General features: G+C 38.8%; 1 protein-coding gene across 3 annotated transcripts in view; it reads right to left on the reverse strand.

Annotated features, from left to right (window-relative positions):
• The window catches only part of KCNIP1 (potassium voltage-gated channel interacting protein 1), a 436,769-nt gene that overhangs the window by 56,167 nt on the left and 364,166 nt on the right, over positions 1 to 16,436 (reverse strand). Inside the window, exon 1 of one of the 3 annotated variants that reach the window (XM_014282776.3) lies at positions 4,289 to 4,488. The exons of the other annotated variants lie outside the window; for them this stretch is intronic. Coding sequence (XP_014138251.1) covers positions 4,289 to 4,397 — 109 coding nt within the window. The 5' untranslated portion in view covers positions 4,398 to 4,488. Of the gene's footprint in view, positions 1 to 4,288; positions 4,489 to 16,436 lie in introns of those variants that run through there. 3 annotated transcript variants of the gene reach the window in all.

Consider the following 16,436-nt stretch of genomic DNA (forward strand, 5'->3'; position numbering starts at 1 on the left):
TTTTTGTGTCCTCCTTGCTTGCTATTTGCTGTTGCTGTAGGTGCCCGTATGCTGTGGTTCTAAGTTCTGATTCTTCACATCCTGTTTACGTACCTGACAATTTGTGGCTGTCTTAAAGGTACACGGCTAAGTCTTTGAGGTCAACTAACTTATCTGCAGACCCGCTGCAGACCCCAACAATTACTTAAACCTAAACAGCACCTCACGAATCAAATTGATATCGGGTATGATTGATCTTTGGCTATGCTCAGCCCCAACACTTGAAGAGTACCACAGACAATAATAATACAGTCTGAAGTGACCAGTTACGAGATTATAAATCTCACCTCTTTGCAGTTACTTCAGGTCTGAACCTGGGCAGAGTTCTTGCTTCAGGATTCAGCTCATTTTTGTTTTGAGCTCAGCTGCTGACAAGTAAAGGCACTATAACAAACAAGCCTCTGGGTCTGAGGTCTGGATTACCTTAAAGGTTACTTGATTCAACAGTAAACGTCTATCTCCATCTCCTTTCTCCAAAAAACATCAGGCACTGATACACCACATGAAAACAGGTGCACTGAGAAAGACCTGAAAGCACTCATTCTAGTGAAGGTCCCGGGAACTGGCTTTAAGACCTCATCTCCATTAGTAATTATACTAAAATTATTTCTCTCAGTGGCAACTGAAATCTACCAGTTGGCAGTATATTTTTTACATACTGTTGAATTATGTAGACACATACAGCAAAAACCTCTGAAGCATCTGAGAGCTGATTTCTAGATTTATTCAATCAAGAAAAGTATTTGAGCACCTGCTTCTAAATCTTCTGTCATAAAGTAAGTGACTACAACTAAGGAAAGCAAGCTTTCCTGCAGTAAAAAGTTGTATCCTTGACAATACATTTCATGGTATATCTTATTCTACTTATTTTCAGGGGTTTGTACCCTGCCACAGGTATTACTGAACCAGTCAGCCAACCATCTAGTCCAAAAGCACAATTCACATTTGCTCTGGATCCCTCTGATTTCAAGAAATAAGATTTACGAATTCTTCAAGGGTACTTAGAAGATGGATGGATATTCTGCAAAGAAGTTGAAGCCAAACTCACAAAACAAAACGAGAGTAAGTTCTGGCTGTACATTGATGAAGAAGTTTTTTTGGTCCCCAGTCATAAGTTAGTACAAGGTTTCATCAGGTATTTCCCCAAATAATACGTAGTACATATAATTGTTTGTGGATGTGTTGTTGCACTAAAAACCAATCTTCAACTCTTAGCCCACCCTTTTGGATGTGGTTGTGTAGCTCTTAGGAGCTGGGAGCTAACCTAATGAGACTGAAGCCGCTCTGTCAAAAAGTAGGATGGCAGCAAGGACAACCAACAAACATGAACCCCCAACAGACAGAACCTTGAGAAAAGCATAAAGCAGCAAGTCATCAATATTTCTACTTTATTAGGGTCACAAAACACGCCCCCCCCCCCACATGCTTTGCAAAGCTTTTCTCTTTAGTTATGTAAATTTTGTCTCTTAGTTATATGTAGAGGCTACCATGCCCTGTTCTCCTCTCCCTCTTGGTTTTAAGCCAATGGGAACATTCTAATGAATAATTCAGAAAACATAAAACAGTGTAACTGGCAAAGGTCTGATCTTACTGGAGCTCTTATCTTTGCCGAGTTTTAGGGGGTCATTTCACATAGGCTTGCTCCACCAGCATCTCAGGTGGAACAGAAGAAATTAGGAAAAAAAAAAAATTCCTATTGGTTTAACATTTTCTTTAAAAATGCTCAGCAGTTTTGGGTTGTGCTTGGAGATTAAAACTGCCACTAATGTCTCTGGTTTCAGTCATTTTCAGTCAAACACCTGAATGAACTAACAGCCAGAATGGGACTTCACCTCTGGAATGTGACTGAACACCCATTCATTCAGCTGCAGCAAATTATAAAACTTCACATTTTCAAATTACTGTCTATGCTATTTCCCTCTCTATAACTATTGCTTCCTATGTTAGACTAATGAAAAATCAGCACTCAGGTTTTGGGGTGGTTTTTTTTTTCTTTTCTTCCTTTAAGCAGGACAAAAGAATACTGTTTAAGCAAGCCTGGTCCATCTACAAGAGCCAGACTAATTCTAGTTCTAAGAAGGAATAAGAATATAGCCAATTTCAGAGTCTTATTTTAGTGTTATTTCACAGTTATGAGAAAGCACATGGAATAGCTATATGTTCATGAGGTTGTTTCTAGAGCATTAAAAGATGTTAGAAATATTTATGTTGCAATATAAGCACCCACTATACCTTTTGCCATCACTGCCACCTAGCACATCAAAGAAAACAGTTTAATGGCACCTTTAAAGACTTCCTAGTGATTGAAGTCTGCATTGCACCACATTAATGACGATCTGCATTACATTAATGTTACTATTTACACATATAAGAAATTCTTAGCACGAGTCAGAAGGGAAGAACAGACTCATACAATATAATGAGTACCAGATAAATATATCTTTGTCTCCAGGTGAACTATTTTGCAGCCAGAAAAAAAAGGAATTCCAAGAAAAGTTATCCAAATCTGAAACAGTTTACAGTGTCATGCTCCTATGCACTGCCAAGTAATTCATCAGCAATCAGGAACTATGTGTATCAGTAACTGACAGTGCTCCTTTACAAAGAGTTACAAGAAAATCCTACACCCTTCTACACTTGTATGGGTTGAGTGATTATTAACTGATGACCACAAACAAAATGCAGCCGGAGCTGCTCAGTGAATACAAGGTGGGACTGTTTGCTCACTTTTGCTGATTTCATCTTTGAACAAACAATGTTCTCACCTGTCACGTACTTGACTTTGCTGGAGAAACACTGGGGAGACACTTCTGGGGAAAGCAATTGCTTTGAAAAGGGCAGAAACTGGAAGTACAGTAACTAAGTGTGGAAAGAAGGTATAAAAATGTTCTTGCAGTTAAACAGGCAGCAATGAAACTGCCTCAGCATTAGATTTAACAGTTTATTTTTAAGGTGAGAACTTCTATTGCCATTATTTGAAATTAGCTGTCATTGTCAGAGATCTTAATTTATTTGTAATTATATAATTGAACTCCAGTGGCATTCCAGGAGTAAACTAAAAACTCCCATGATATTCATTTTGTAGTAAGGAATAGCAACATTCATGTAATGACTAATACATGCCAATTTACATCTTCTCTTAATCTAAATAAAATAACTCTTATTAAGGCCATTTCTCACATTTGTTCCTAATCCTGCAGGAGGATTTCCAAGTTTATGTGACAGCACTGATTTTACAGTAGCAAGGTTAAAATACCATCTGCTTTTCTTGTTTTTAACATTATCCAATAAAACATTTATATATTAAATATCCTCTACTTTTATTCAATCTTTCATCAGCCTTAGGTTTCTTGTATTTTAAAGATAATATCTGAACAAAGTAATGTAAGTGTTTATGCTAATATTTTATCATTGCTATTTCCTTTGCTAGATGACCTTGGCACAGTTAGTGATCGAAGCAAGAATATACTCAATGACTTGGAGGTCTCTTTGTTTTAAGAAAAGATACCTCATCTACTCCATCAAGAAGTTATTTTCTTTCAAAATTAAATGATACCTACATCGCTTTATGAATAGATAATATGATCCCAAATCTCCCTTAATTGTTAATATATATGTTTTACTCAGACAAGAAAACCTTTAAGAAAAAAAAAGTTCTTTACACTGATAAGATGAAGAGAGACTAAATCTTCCAGTTCAATAGGTGAAAACAGAAATATTTCTCCCTAGATTATTTTGCTTCTTGTTACTTTGCTGAAGTGTCTGGAATAACAAATACAGAGAAGTTTTCTTTTATTCACATTCATTCCATCATGTCTTTAATCTGGAAATGTCACAACAGAATTGTTTTAGATAGCCATATGAAATCATGCATCTAATTATCAGCTGTGCTTCCATTACCCCAAGGGACACTTTCTTTTTTCCAGGCTGGTACTAATTTCAAGAGAGAAAAAGAATTAACAATAAGAAAAAAATTCTTAATTTGATAAAATAATACATAAGGCAAAAAAGATAATCACAGCTTCAGATTCTCTCTAGCTATGGTACTATACCAAAAGCACACGAAAGCCCTCAATAAAGCATAATTCCCTCTTTGCAGCCTGTATGATTTTTAATCACAATATCGAGAATCAGTGCACTGACAGACAATGCTTTCCTTCCCACAGCCTGTCTGCTACCTACAGTGGCTTTACTGAAGCAAATTTAAACAAAACTAAACAGGAGCTGGAAAACTTGGAAGTTCTCTTACCATCTGACAAGTCAATTAGCCCGAGGTAGTGCAAAAGTTTCAGAGAGGAGCACACCACCACCACAATCCCTAAAGTCTGAAGTCCCTCCGACTCGCCTTTCGTCCACATCCTTTAAGGCACCACACAGATACCTACTGGTGTGCCTGCAAACAACTGGCAGACATCTAACGCTGAGAAATCCTCCGTTTGAAGCTTTTCTTCCTGCTGCTCAGCTAAGTGTACAGCACATTTCCCTCCCCCCCTCATTCTCACACTGCCTCTGTTTCTCAACCTCTCCCCCTGTTTCTAGTTTTCCTCTTCCCCCCGCCCTTGCCTTTTTTTTTTTTTAAACATACAAGGAATTTTTAACTATAATCTATGGTTTTATTTCGTTTCATTTCAGGGTAATTCTCTCAAGAGTTTACTCCGCCCCTGAACAACTTAGCACTGTGCTGCTAACCTCAGCAACCTCTCACACTTTTTTTTTTTTAATATCTGTGACACCAATGTTTGCATTTGGGATTTTCTCCGTTATTCTGCCAATACAGATGCTTTTTGTCAATGCCGCTTCCACACGACATAACAGACTATACTATGGCACATTGTAGGGAAGGAAAGAAAAGGTCTTTCCCTTAATTCCTTCCTGGCTTCCCGCCATGTTCATAAACACACTTGACACATATATGTGTATTCCTGTATAGAGTCCAAGACCTGTGCAGCAATTTTGTTTGTAAGCAGCGGCTCCAAGCCCTGCTCCGCTGGATTAGCCACGGGACAGCAGTGGGGGCATTTTGCTGACATGTAATGCACACCCAGAGATCCGTGTGCACCGGCACTGGCCTGGAAGAGCCATCCTTTGCAGGCAGCTCAGACAGACAGAAGCACTTTGCACTTGCTCACCTTTGCAATATTTTATCAGGCTGCTGGCACAGGGTAGCACTGCAGGTTGCTCTCAAGTTCAGTCAATTATGTATTTCTCCATTATCACCACAGATGAGTAAACACTCAGCAGGTTGAGTGTTTTATCAGGATGGCAGATGCAAGATTGCAACACCAGTAAAAGCTGGATTTTTCAAGCGTGCTATTAGGGGAAGATGATGGTGTGTCCCATGTGGGATACTCAGGAAAACACAGCCAACACCTTTTATTTTACAGGACTCTGAGGCTCTCATTGTCCCCACACTCCCCACCCCCCTCCAGGCAAGCAGTAGCTCCCTTTCCCCACCGTCCCAAAAGAGCAAGGCAGGCCCTGCCAAACTGCTTCCATAACCTCTTCCGATACTGCCTCTGCCTTCAACTACTGTTGAACAATAACTTCAGGTGCAGAACCCTAAAGAGATTTTTGTATATCACATTAACTAAGTAGTACACTTGAATTGCTTAGAGATGCTCAAATTAAAGCCAGGTTGGAGGTGCAGAGTACTCATACATACTTGAGTGATCAAGTCAAGAAGTAATGAATACTTTAATTGAATTTGAGCTTTGTTTCTGTATGCAGGTGGCCAGGTAAGAGATCATACTCGCAAATACATTATTCATGAGAGTTCTCTGTCATTGGCAGCTAACTAGCCAAAGCTCAATGGCATGATACCAAAGCCACTTCTACAGATGAATACTTCAGACCAAACAATTTTTTTTCTTTTTTTTTTTTTTTTGTACTCTGTAGTGTCCACCACATTAGGTTTTCATTGCCCTGGCTGTATGACTGACTATGTTGCCGCATTATGGTTCATATTTCCCAGATGTACACATTCAGCTTTAAAATTGTCAAGGAACTGAAATCACTGCACTGTCAAATTGCTCCCAGACAAGGAGAGGAGAATTTGGAGGAGAAACATGATAAACATACCTCAAAACATTTAGATAATTTCCTTGGTTAATCACGTCCTGTTTCCATTAGAGAAACATTTCTACCACAAAAAGAAACCCACAACCAAACAAAACCAAAACCACCACAAAACCCCCGTCACATTAAGTTTGGCCAGGCACACTGACCACAAAAATAAACAGGTTCCTTCCTGTATATAGAAGAGATGTTTGACAGATTTACTGGCTGCCTGGTACACTTTGCACTGTTTCCTCAGACCCCTAAGTTAATGGATCTTAAAGAGCACACAGAACTAAAAAAGCCCATCTTACTCACCCACTCATTTCCAGGCATGTTATTTATTGCAGATACATCAGGTCACATAGCTTCTTCTGAACAATGCCTGAACCTTCTGAATCTACTAATTACCACAAAAAAGTAAAACTAAAAAATGATGACATAATAAGCAATGAAACTCAAAAAGCCTGGCTTTCTACAGGTATGCTTGGCAATTCTGCAGTTCTCCCACTGTGTCCCACCTCTGCATCTTCTAAAGCCCTGTAGCAGCACTGTAGCGAGAGGCATGGGGAAGGGCATGAAAACCTGGTAGTTCCATCATCTCTGTTACAACAATTTATGCCAAGTCTAACATTCCTGATATAAGCAAGCTGCAAAAGAACATTTGGTTTTGGACCCTAGAATTCTTGCTGCATGAAGACCTCATGCATGCCAGAAGCTCAGAATCCATTAGACAGTATATCTAACATTGTCAAAGCCAAAAGATTTTTGTGAGGTTGACTCAGTTTTTAAACAGACTTAGATGAAATGTCGAAGGATCATTTTTTCCACTCAGGACCTTCAGGTTGGTTTGGGATCATCTTGAAGCCAGCAGTTCTTCCTGAAGGCTGCTGCTTCCCCCTTATTTCCCCAAGCTTCACGAAACAGCCATTAGCCACTGGGCTTATTCTTCACTTGCTTGTTACTGCCCCGAGAACCAGGATTCCTTACGTTAGTGTGACATGACACCAACGCATCCCTAACTTTTTATGGAAACTGCTGCCAGTTGCCAGACAGCAGAGCACCAGGTCCCTTCATCCATCCACCCATGTAGCTTGGAAGCTGCACACTGACCTATGTTATAGCATACAATTAATTAAAACAAATCCTCTTTCTGCTGCTGCTTAAATATTCAAATTCATCAGGAGTGGCTGACTAGAGCTGGCTATGAATGCCTTATGGGAGGCAAATCCTATGAATTCAAATACTCATCTGTTTTTTCCACTGTAAGAACTAATTTAAGTAAAAGATAGCATCTTTCTGCTAAAGCTTACCTCCCAGCTTGGCCCATTAGTTACAGCAACACTCATAATTTACTGTAGTATTGAGCTAATGAGAGAAATAGGTTCCAGGAATTAAACCAAAGAATGGCTACTTAGTTTAGTTCTCCAATAGAAATCTGCGAAGAAAGAGGACCAGCAGCTCTTAACAAGAGGCAGAAATATAAGTCAAGATTTTATTAGGTATTTTATTTGAGTCACTACTGGAGTAATGAGGGAAAACCCAAACCAAAGCCAAATAAATAGTGAGATTCAAAATTTTTTTGTTTTTACAGAATAAATATTCTACAGCGTAAAAAACATCTTTTGGATTGATGCTTCCCAAACATTCATAAGTCTGCTGCAAAATACATACTGTTGTCCTCAGAGAGGGGTAGCTCAAGGGACTAAATGATTTTAACTACATCCCATGTAAAATAAATAGCACAGAGTGCCTGGCTTTCTACCGTAGCCACTGAACAACAGATTTTGTAGAACAGCAACTGAAAGAACAACTTAGTTACATACAGACCAGGTTAAGCTCACCAGCAGAGCAGCAAGGTCTTTTTGCCAAATACTAGAAAAGAGGAATGTAAAAATCCAAATGTTTAAAATACCAGATACTTGATAATCGAGATAAATGTTCTTGCTAATGCCCAGCATACATATCTCTCACATGCAGCAAAAGGGGTTGAATGCCTCAATTAACTGTGAAAAAGGTTTACGCTGGATATGCACAATGTGTGCCCTCTGGGAACATAAGTAGGAACTTTAAAAAGATCAATCAAAATAACATGTAATGAAAAGGATTTTCTGGTAATAAAAGAATTGCTATGATGAATCATATAAATGATTTATGTAATCTATAATCAGCTCTTATAATTGGCTCGGTGGAAAAATACATTGTATGAAGGTGCAAAAATCACAGCAAAATAAAAAAATAATATTCCCCACAGCAGAAGCTTCTCCCAGTGACCGAGCTATATGGAATACATCTATGCTTTCCTGAGGAGGAATTTTCTCCTCACTTTGTTTTAAAACAAATGCAGCATAACATGTTCTTATTGCCCACACCTTTAATAAAACCCCAGTAGTATTTTCTGATTAGCCTGGTATAAACCCCTAAATATTAAATTTTTGTCAGTTTGATTGAATATTCCTTTGCTCTTGTGTTATGATGGAGAATAAACAGGAACATCTGATTGATTCTTCTTGTACAGTTCATTATTTCAAATATCTCTGTTTATAGATCTTCTGATGCTCAGCAATCCTTAACAGTCTTTTCACATGGCTATTGTCCATAAATCTATTTTCATTGTAGATCTCTGATGCCCTTCCACTTCTGCTGTATTTTAGAAACAGCATAATGAGATAGTTTACAGTATTGCAGGTGGCTATAATGTCAAAAGTATGAAATTACTATTTCATACATACTTATCCAATATGATTTCTTTTGTACATGTGTAAAGTTAGTGGGTTTTATTGCTGTTTTAAGATAAACCAAGATGAGAACTAGGACATTCTCATGAGTGACTTTAATGCACCCAGTCCCAAGCAACAATATGAACTGCTTAACTTGCAGCTTTTTATTAGCTTGCCTTAGTCAACAGTCATTCATCTACTCCGTTCACCATGATTAAGCCCCTTTGGTGTTTCTCAGATTTCTCTGGATCTGACTAGCCCCAAGTAATTTGTGCCATCTGGAGAATGTGTGAAGAGAATATAATCGATTGATAATTGCTGACTACAATTTCAAAAAACCTAGCAAATTTGATATTTAAGTAATTGATGATTTAGGGCCCCCATCTAAAGTACAAGCAATCTTCAGTTAAACTAACAGTCATCCAGTGACAACGAGCTCAGGTCTTTTTCCAGTTGCACCGCAATTCCACCCTGACCCCTCTGCCTGCAAATTAATTTGGCTTCATATCACACTTATGTTTCCCAGCAGTTACCCACCTGCTAGGAGTGTTTTTGAAGGTCCTGGCTAATTACTAGTTATTATTTTTTTCACTAGAGATACATTCTGTATAATGATAGGTGAACCACAAATGTCCCATTAGTTGGTTTGGCTAATACAGAAATGTGGATGCTTTTCTATTAGTGCTGCCCAGGGAGCTAGGAGTAAGGAGCTCAGTTCCTCAGTCTGCCATTTCCTCACAGTGTGAGTGCAGGGAAGTAACCGGCAGATGAACCCTTGTCCTGGCATGATATAAATTGTTCTGCTGTAACAACACCAGCTATAATTCCATCAAAAATTTCCCCTTAGTTCAATTCTTCTGATTCATGTGAAAGAGCTACCGTCTTTATTCTATCAGTGCCTCCCAGCTTTCTGGCAGTAGTAGGATGTTGTTGGGTCTAAAGATCCATGGACAATTTATGCAGAGAAGCAGGAGGACCCCACACATTTTTCCCCTTAAGAGGACTGTCTTGAGCTAGTTGAGCTAGCGATTCCCAGCCTTTTGTGAGCTTATTACACAATTCACATCAACTTTGAAAAAACGCAGGAATATCTTTGAAAGACTCCAGAATTCCAGTACATTGTTACTGATTTTTTGCATGCCAGCTGGAGGTACAGAGAAGCACATCCTACCTTGAAGTTACTACAAAGTGCTGCATGGAAGACTTTGCTTTGCGCTGGACCACACGATGACAAAAGCAGGTAAGTGTTAATGATGCACATGCAGATCAAAGTTTAAGCAAGCCTCCCATCAAGCTACAAATTGTAGTAAAGACTACCAGCAACTAACGAAGAAAAAAAGGTAACCCTGAAGACTAACTTGAACCATACTCTACATGCACACTATCTGAAATTGGATAGTATACAACTGAGGCAATATATAATTAATGAAAGGGTAATGAGAACCTCTCCCAACCACTAGATATTATTGACAGGAATTCAGACAGACTCAATTGCACTTTTTCCTTCTATTTAACTGGTTTTCACCCCTTTCTCTAGATTTTTATTTGTAAACCAACATGGTTGCACAAACCAGAGTGGCAAAACCAAACCCAGCAGCCTTCTCTAAGATCACAGATCACTATCAGACTTGCAGAATTGCTACAGCTGCTCTCAGGACTTCCCCAAAGTTCTGTAGCACCAAACTTGCTGTCTTTTCTGTGCTGTTGTTTAGGCTGGATGGACTTGTAGCAACTGCCTAATAACCTCAGCTGCACTAAAGAGAAGATAGGAAAAGGCTGCAAGACTTCTCATTCTCCTACTTTTTAAACAGACAAAGTTGAGGAGGACACATGCTGTGAGGAAAAGAAGAATAGGGGAGAGAGTGAAAACTTGAAATACCCTCTTGTGTTGTTTCTTCTTTTAAGTCTGACATAAGGGACACTGAATAAGGGGATGGATGTAGCGTGAAGAACGGATCAGGGAGGCACTGGGATGGGGCTATGTACAACCTGAAACTGCGCACAAAGTTATAAAACCTGATGTTTCAGTTATACTAGAGGTTCATTTCCCCAAACAGGGAATGCCACTGCACCAGTCCATGCAGTCAGCATGTGCTGAGTCCCCCATCCAGCTGAGCATTTCCCCTGGAACCTGTACTCAGAGGTGAGCACTCTCCTCAAACACACCTAACATGGTAGTAAAGAGCAGTTAAAAAATGATATTAAAAATCACAATTGCCAGAAGACAGATGTGCTTTGCAAGTGAGATTTTCCTGCCTACTGGATTTCTGCCCCAAGTAAGTGGAGACGTGACCTCTCCCTTGTGATGATAGCTGCTTCCAGAAGCTGGAAGTAAAGAGGCATAAAGCTAAAAGCCTCTGCTGCTAAGTGGGGCCGCAGTGATTTTCTCATCACAGGTGGATTTTCCTCCATATTACATATTTCCCACAGGCACTGGCTTGTCACAGCTTCATTCCCAGTTTTAATAAAAATGATAATTAACAATGCAGAACCTCTGCTCCGTGACTTTTTTTCCTAGTGGGCTTTGTTTTTCTAGATTCATATTGAGTTATTTATATGGGAATGACAATGAACAGGTAGATTCCCCCCCCTCCAGAGACTTAGAAGATCATAAGTTCACATCACAAGACTGATGCAGGGTGAATCACAGCTTAAAAACAAAATTAAACTTGTTTAACACCAATCATACTCTGTTATTTGGCATAACTGCTTTTATCATTTACAGTTTCTACAGTGTTCCAATGCATGTCAACTTGCTGATAACTGCTAAGATGCTCCTTCTGACCAGCTTTTTCGCTTATTCCAACTGTATTGATAAAGGAAAAACCCCTAAGAAATAAAACCAATGAAACTATCCAGTATCGTATACGCTTCACTACTTACTCATACATCTCTCCCTGATGGATATTCTCTTGCCATCAGTCGCAGCATGAGCATAGACAGCTGGTTACTGAGGATTTTCACCAAAACCATGTGAATCTACTGGTGTCTCCAGGCACTTCATAATTTTACAGAAGTGTTAGTTGGAAGGAATAGCAGATATCGCCTATATCCCAGCCTACTGCCCAGAGAAAGAGATGCTTCCCTGAAAACAGCTAGTCGAGACTTTAAGACCTCCAAGGATAGTAATCCCACTGGTGCTCCGAGACAGTTGCTCACTCCAGTGCCACATTACTCTTAGGGAAGAGGTTTCTCCTAATGTTCAATCTAAACCTCTAAGGCTGCCACTTATTGCTGCTGCCTCTTCTGTTATAAGAATGCATATCTTTCCACAGTGTGTGCATAGGGTCACCTGTAAGCCACAAGCCTTTGCCCAAGCTGTCCAGCCTTTGCCCATGGGGAAAACCCACACAGGTTGCTCTTTGCAAGGCAGCATTTCAAGTCAATGCATTTGACTCTGTTCTTTTGAAAAAGCCCTTGAGCATGGACCATGCCATTTTGCTGCAGTCTGTTCTGCTCCATTGCTACCATCCAAAACCTTTTAATTATACCAATATTAAAGGAATATTAGAACTATGCTCTTATTTTTCCATAAGAATTATGTGAAACATTGCTCAGTTAAGATCACACCTTATATCTTTGTTAGTTACAACATACACATTACAGACTTAAGCACTGAAAGACACTCCACTTAAGGGATATTGTGCCTTTGCTTGTTACATTAAACCATGTTCTCTCAATGCTTTTCTTGATTTCTTTCTTTTAAGTGGCCTCAGACACTTAATATATGCACATAGTTTTCTAAATAACTCTAAATTTCTTACTGACCTGTTGTATAAGGAAATACCTAAACATTCTTGTTGACTCTTTACTGGTGTCTCATCTTCATTGTACCATCTATGCATTACTTGCGCTTAAGTTTTTATTTTATCATCTGTAGTTTGTATTCCTGTTCTACCCCCAGCTTGAAAGATTTAATTAGTTATTTGCATAATTATTCTGCAAAAGATAGCGCCACAAAAAATAAGGTTACTATTAGGAAATACTATTAATAAATTCATGAAGGAATTATGAAACTGTACAAAACTAACCATATTTTAGATACATCACAGTGAATTATGAAATAGTACCATATAACTATTTTAGAGACATCTTAGTCTCAAACGAAACCATCCTGAAAACGTTTGGAAACCTGGGCCAAGTAGTAAAAAACTCTCAGCAATTAATACTTGACAATAAGACAGAAACCAAGAACAAAAAGGTTCAATTCATAAAACAAAAGTCTGAAGTTAAATTGTCTAAAGAAGCAATATCAAGTTTATAAAGTATAACGCAGACAAAAAGAGTGGTTTATGCTGTAGTTCTAAATACACAGGAAATAGGAGAACCTTCAGAGGGTGCTCTAGGAAGGGGGATGTCTGCTTCTGCCAGCACCACTCCAACTATTAGATGAGGGACAGCAGTTTCATGTAGCTTGCACTCAGCATAGAGGTCAGCTCTCTGAAGTTTACCAGACTCCCTCCGATTTATGAATTATGGTTTAACTGTTCTTCTAGTGACACCACGATTTAAATTCTGCTTCTCAGCACAGCACAGATCGGCTGACATTCGTGGAAACATTGATGTCTAACTAGCAAAGCACTTGAAGAGCTGCAATACAGGTGCGCATGACAAACTATACTTAGGATGTTAAAGTTACTAGTAGCCTGAAATAATCAACCACCATCAAACCTCTTTCCTTATGTGTACCTAAAAATATTCCATTACCAAGCAAGCTGGACACTAGTGATGGAGCCAGTATGCCACTCACTCCCACATGGCTGCTACCATTTACACAGCAGAGGAGAACAAAAGGAAAACAATATGGCAACATGTACTCTCTGTACAGAGGAATGAGAGGACAAGGGAAAGAGAATCAGCCTCACAGATAACCCCTTTAAGAAAACCAGGAAAAAAAAGTGCTGAAAGTACATCAAAAAATATGAGCTGCATGGAAAAAAGCAGCAAGGAAAACCAAGGTGCCAAGGGTTTTCTGCAAACAGATTTACATTCAGAATTGAAGATTAAATTCAAGGGCAAAATCAAACTGAAAGAGATTTATGACTATAATGCACATCTGGGAAAGGGCAGCACAGGTAAAAGAATGATATGTACAGAGCACATCCAAGGTCTGTAAATATTCATATTTAGGGTACACTATGTATCATACACACTTCAGCAGTTAGAATACTCGCCCAATAATCCACAACCCTCTTGAATAACTAATGATAAGTATTACAGGTGCTTTCCATGGTTGAGGATGATATCTGACTTTCTTCAAAGTCCTCAACACGTACAACTCAAAGCTTCACTTTTTTCCAAGAAAGCATAAGACACTTGAGAGCCAGCTTTTGATAAAATAAACATTCATCTGCATGAGAGTTTGTCGGATCTTACTGCAGAGGCACTTAGCCTCTGAAGCAATACAGCTGCACATCTCTTGGGCTAATCCCGGTGTCAAACAGGACAAAACCAGGGTCCTGTAAAGAGGGACCCAGTTCAGCACATTTTAGAAGCGCTGGACCTTGGGACTAGATGGTTTCTTCCAATGTCTGCAGAAGAATGGCAATTACATAGACTCCTACCACAGGGCTCCCCAGGGACAGGTACTATACTGTATCACAATACTAATGTTTGTGCTGTAAACCAAACTTTCTGATGTGTGTGTCTATATACATATAAAAACTCATCACGTGTTCATTTACATATGTAATTTGTATTATGCCATCTCTTAATAAAAATCAAATACACAGCATGCAGGTATGAAGATGAAAGGTCAAATCCCTTTGCAAATTGTGCTGGTCCAGTTCCAGTGTCAATCCAAAATTTGGTCAGTTCAAGCACAGGAAGATATTTCCTCCTCAGAACATATATCCAAACAGCTCTTTAAGGAAAAGTTGATTAAATATGTCCATGTCAATTAACTAGATATTTTCATGATGGACACTAGATATTTTCATTGGAGGTTTTAACAACACTGTCTCTACTTAGAGAGTCCTGTCAATTTCCTTATTGGAACACATTCTTATTGATGGAAAAGAGTACAATAAAGGATACTACTTTCCCCCTCCCTCCTTCCAATTTAATTAAGCTGCAGCTTATTAATTGCAAGGTACATTCTTGTGAAAAAAGTGCAATGCTTAATTGCCGTTATTAAACTAAATATCAATTTGGATACATCAGTGAATGCTTTGCTGCTGCTCAAATAAATCATAGCTCAGGCCTGGAGGGCAATACTCTTAGATGACATGAAAGGGTAATTCAGTTGTTGGTACTTATTCTGTTCAGAGCTCTTTCAGGCAAAGAACAAACCCAAGATCTAGCAATGATGCTGAATTATATCCGGAGGTATTGGAGATGGTAGTTTAGTTAATCTAAACCACAAAACATTTTTCAGTATGTTTAAAAATCCTTGGCTGAAGCTTTCTCTATCCTTAAGCATTTTACATTCACAGTGACTAGCTAATTATGATTAACTCTTTTGTTAATCATCAGGAAACCATGCGCTACAATAAACTTGTTTTCATGCAAGATTTATCGTCCAGTTACAGCTTAAACATTTTGAACAAAAGTATTGGTATGAATTTTAGAGATACATCTCTGCCATTTCCAGAAAGAAGAAAGATGGCACAACATCCAAGCACTTAACACTTTCAATAAGGAAGTAGTGAGCAGTATCCCATTTCCAGCTGGCCTTCAAAATTGAAGGATGCTTCTCTGTAGAAGAAAAGCATGCAGGAAAAAATTTGGGAAATGAAGGAAGGTAGAAATTCTTTCAGTTTTGGCAGATCATGAAATCATTCCACCAGTTTAAGCTTCTTAGAACTATAGTACTTTGGTGATATAAATTCAACCATTTAAGCAACTATATAAAGATCTAGTTTGCATGAGGAAAGCTGAATGATCTATGCTGAGAAAACACCCGATCTTCTGCCCTCCATTCCCAGAGTTGTGTGTGATATCAGTTACCACAAAGGCAGCCTTTACAGACTGTTCATTGCCTACAGTTGGAAGTGGAACAGAGGCTCAGCCGGCACAATTAGCATCTTTCTGCATAGTTTTGCCATTTCAGCTCTATGGTCTACTTAAAAGGAGGATTGGTTTTAGATTAAAAAAACAGATATGTGCATCTGTATCTTAGGGCACTATAGAAAAACCCATGCATGTCGATTACGTTTTTTGGGAAGAAATACATAAATATATTTGTGAATACGTGAAGCTTTGTAAGCCTGAAATCCGCAATATTCTCAAATCAGCCAGTTCCAAAAAGGGCACTAATACCAATTCAGTTGCTAGCTCCAGCATCATCAAAACAAGAAAAAGGAAAACCCTTTGATTTCACACCTATGCACATAGGCAAAATGGCATGGATTCTGCTACATAATTGATCTAAGCAGGAAGGAATTTTCTAGGGTCTAATTTGTTGCTCTGATTGCAAAGCTACAATCTTTTGTGCTAACATGCAAAAAAAAATTGATTCCTATGTATTTCTCCTGAATACCAAGTAGGTAGTCTCTAGCTGTTCTGATATAAGCACCAGCAAGCATTAATACACAGGTTTCTTCAGACCAGAGTATAAACTGTTTTCCAGTGGGATAGATATGTATCTTCCTGAACAACAGAAGAGTGCCTGGAGAGCCAGTT

The sequence above is a fragment of the Falco cherrug genome, chromosome 8 (assembly GCF_023634085.1).
Source record: "Falco cherrug isolate bFalChe1 chromosome 8, bFalChe1.pri, whole genome shotgun sequence".
NCBI lineage: Eukaryota > Metazoa > Chordata > Aves > Falconiformes > Falconidae > Falco > Falco cherrug.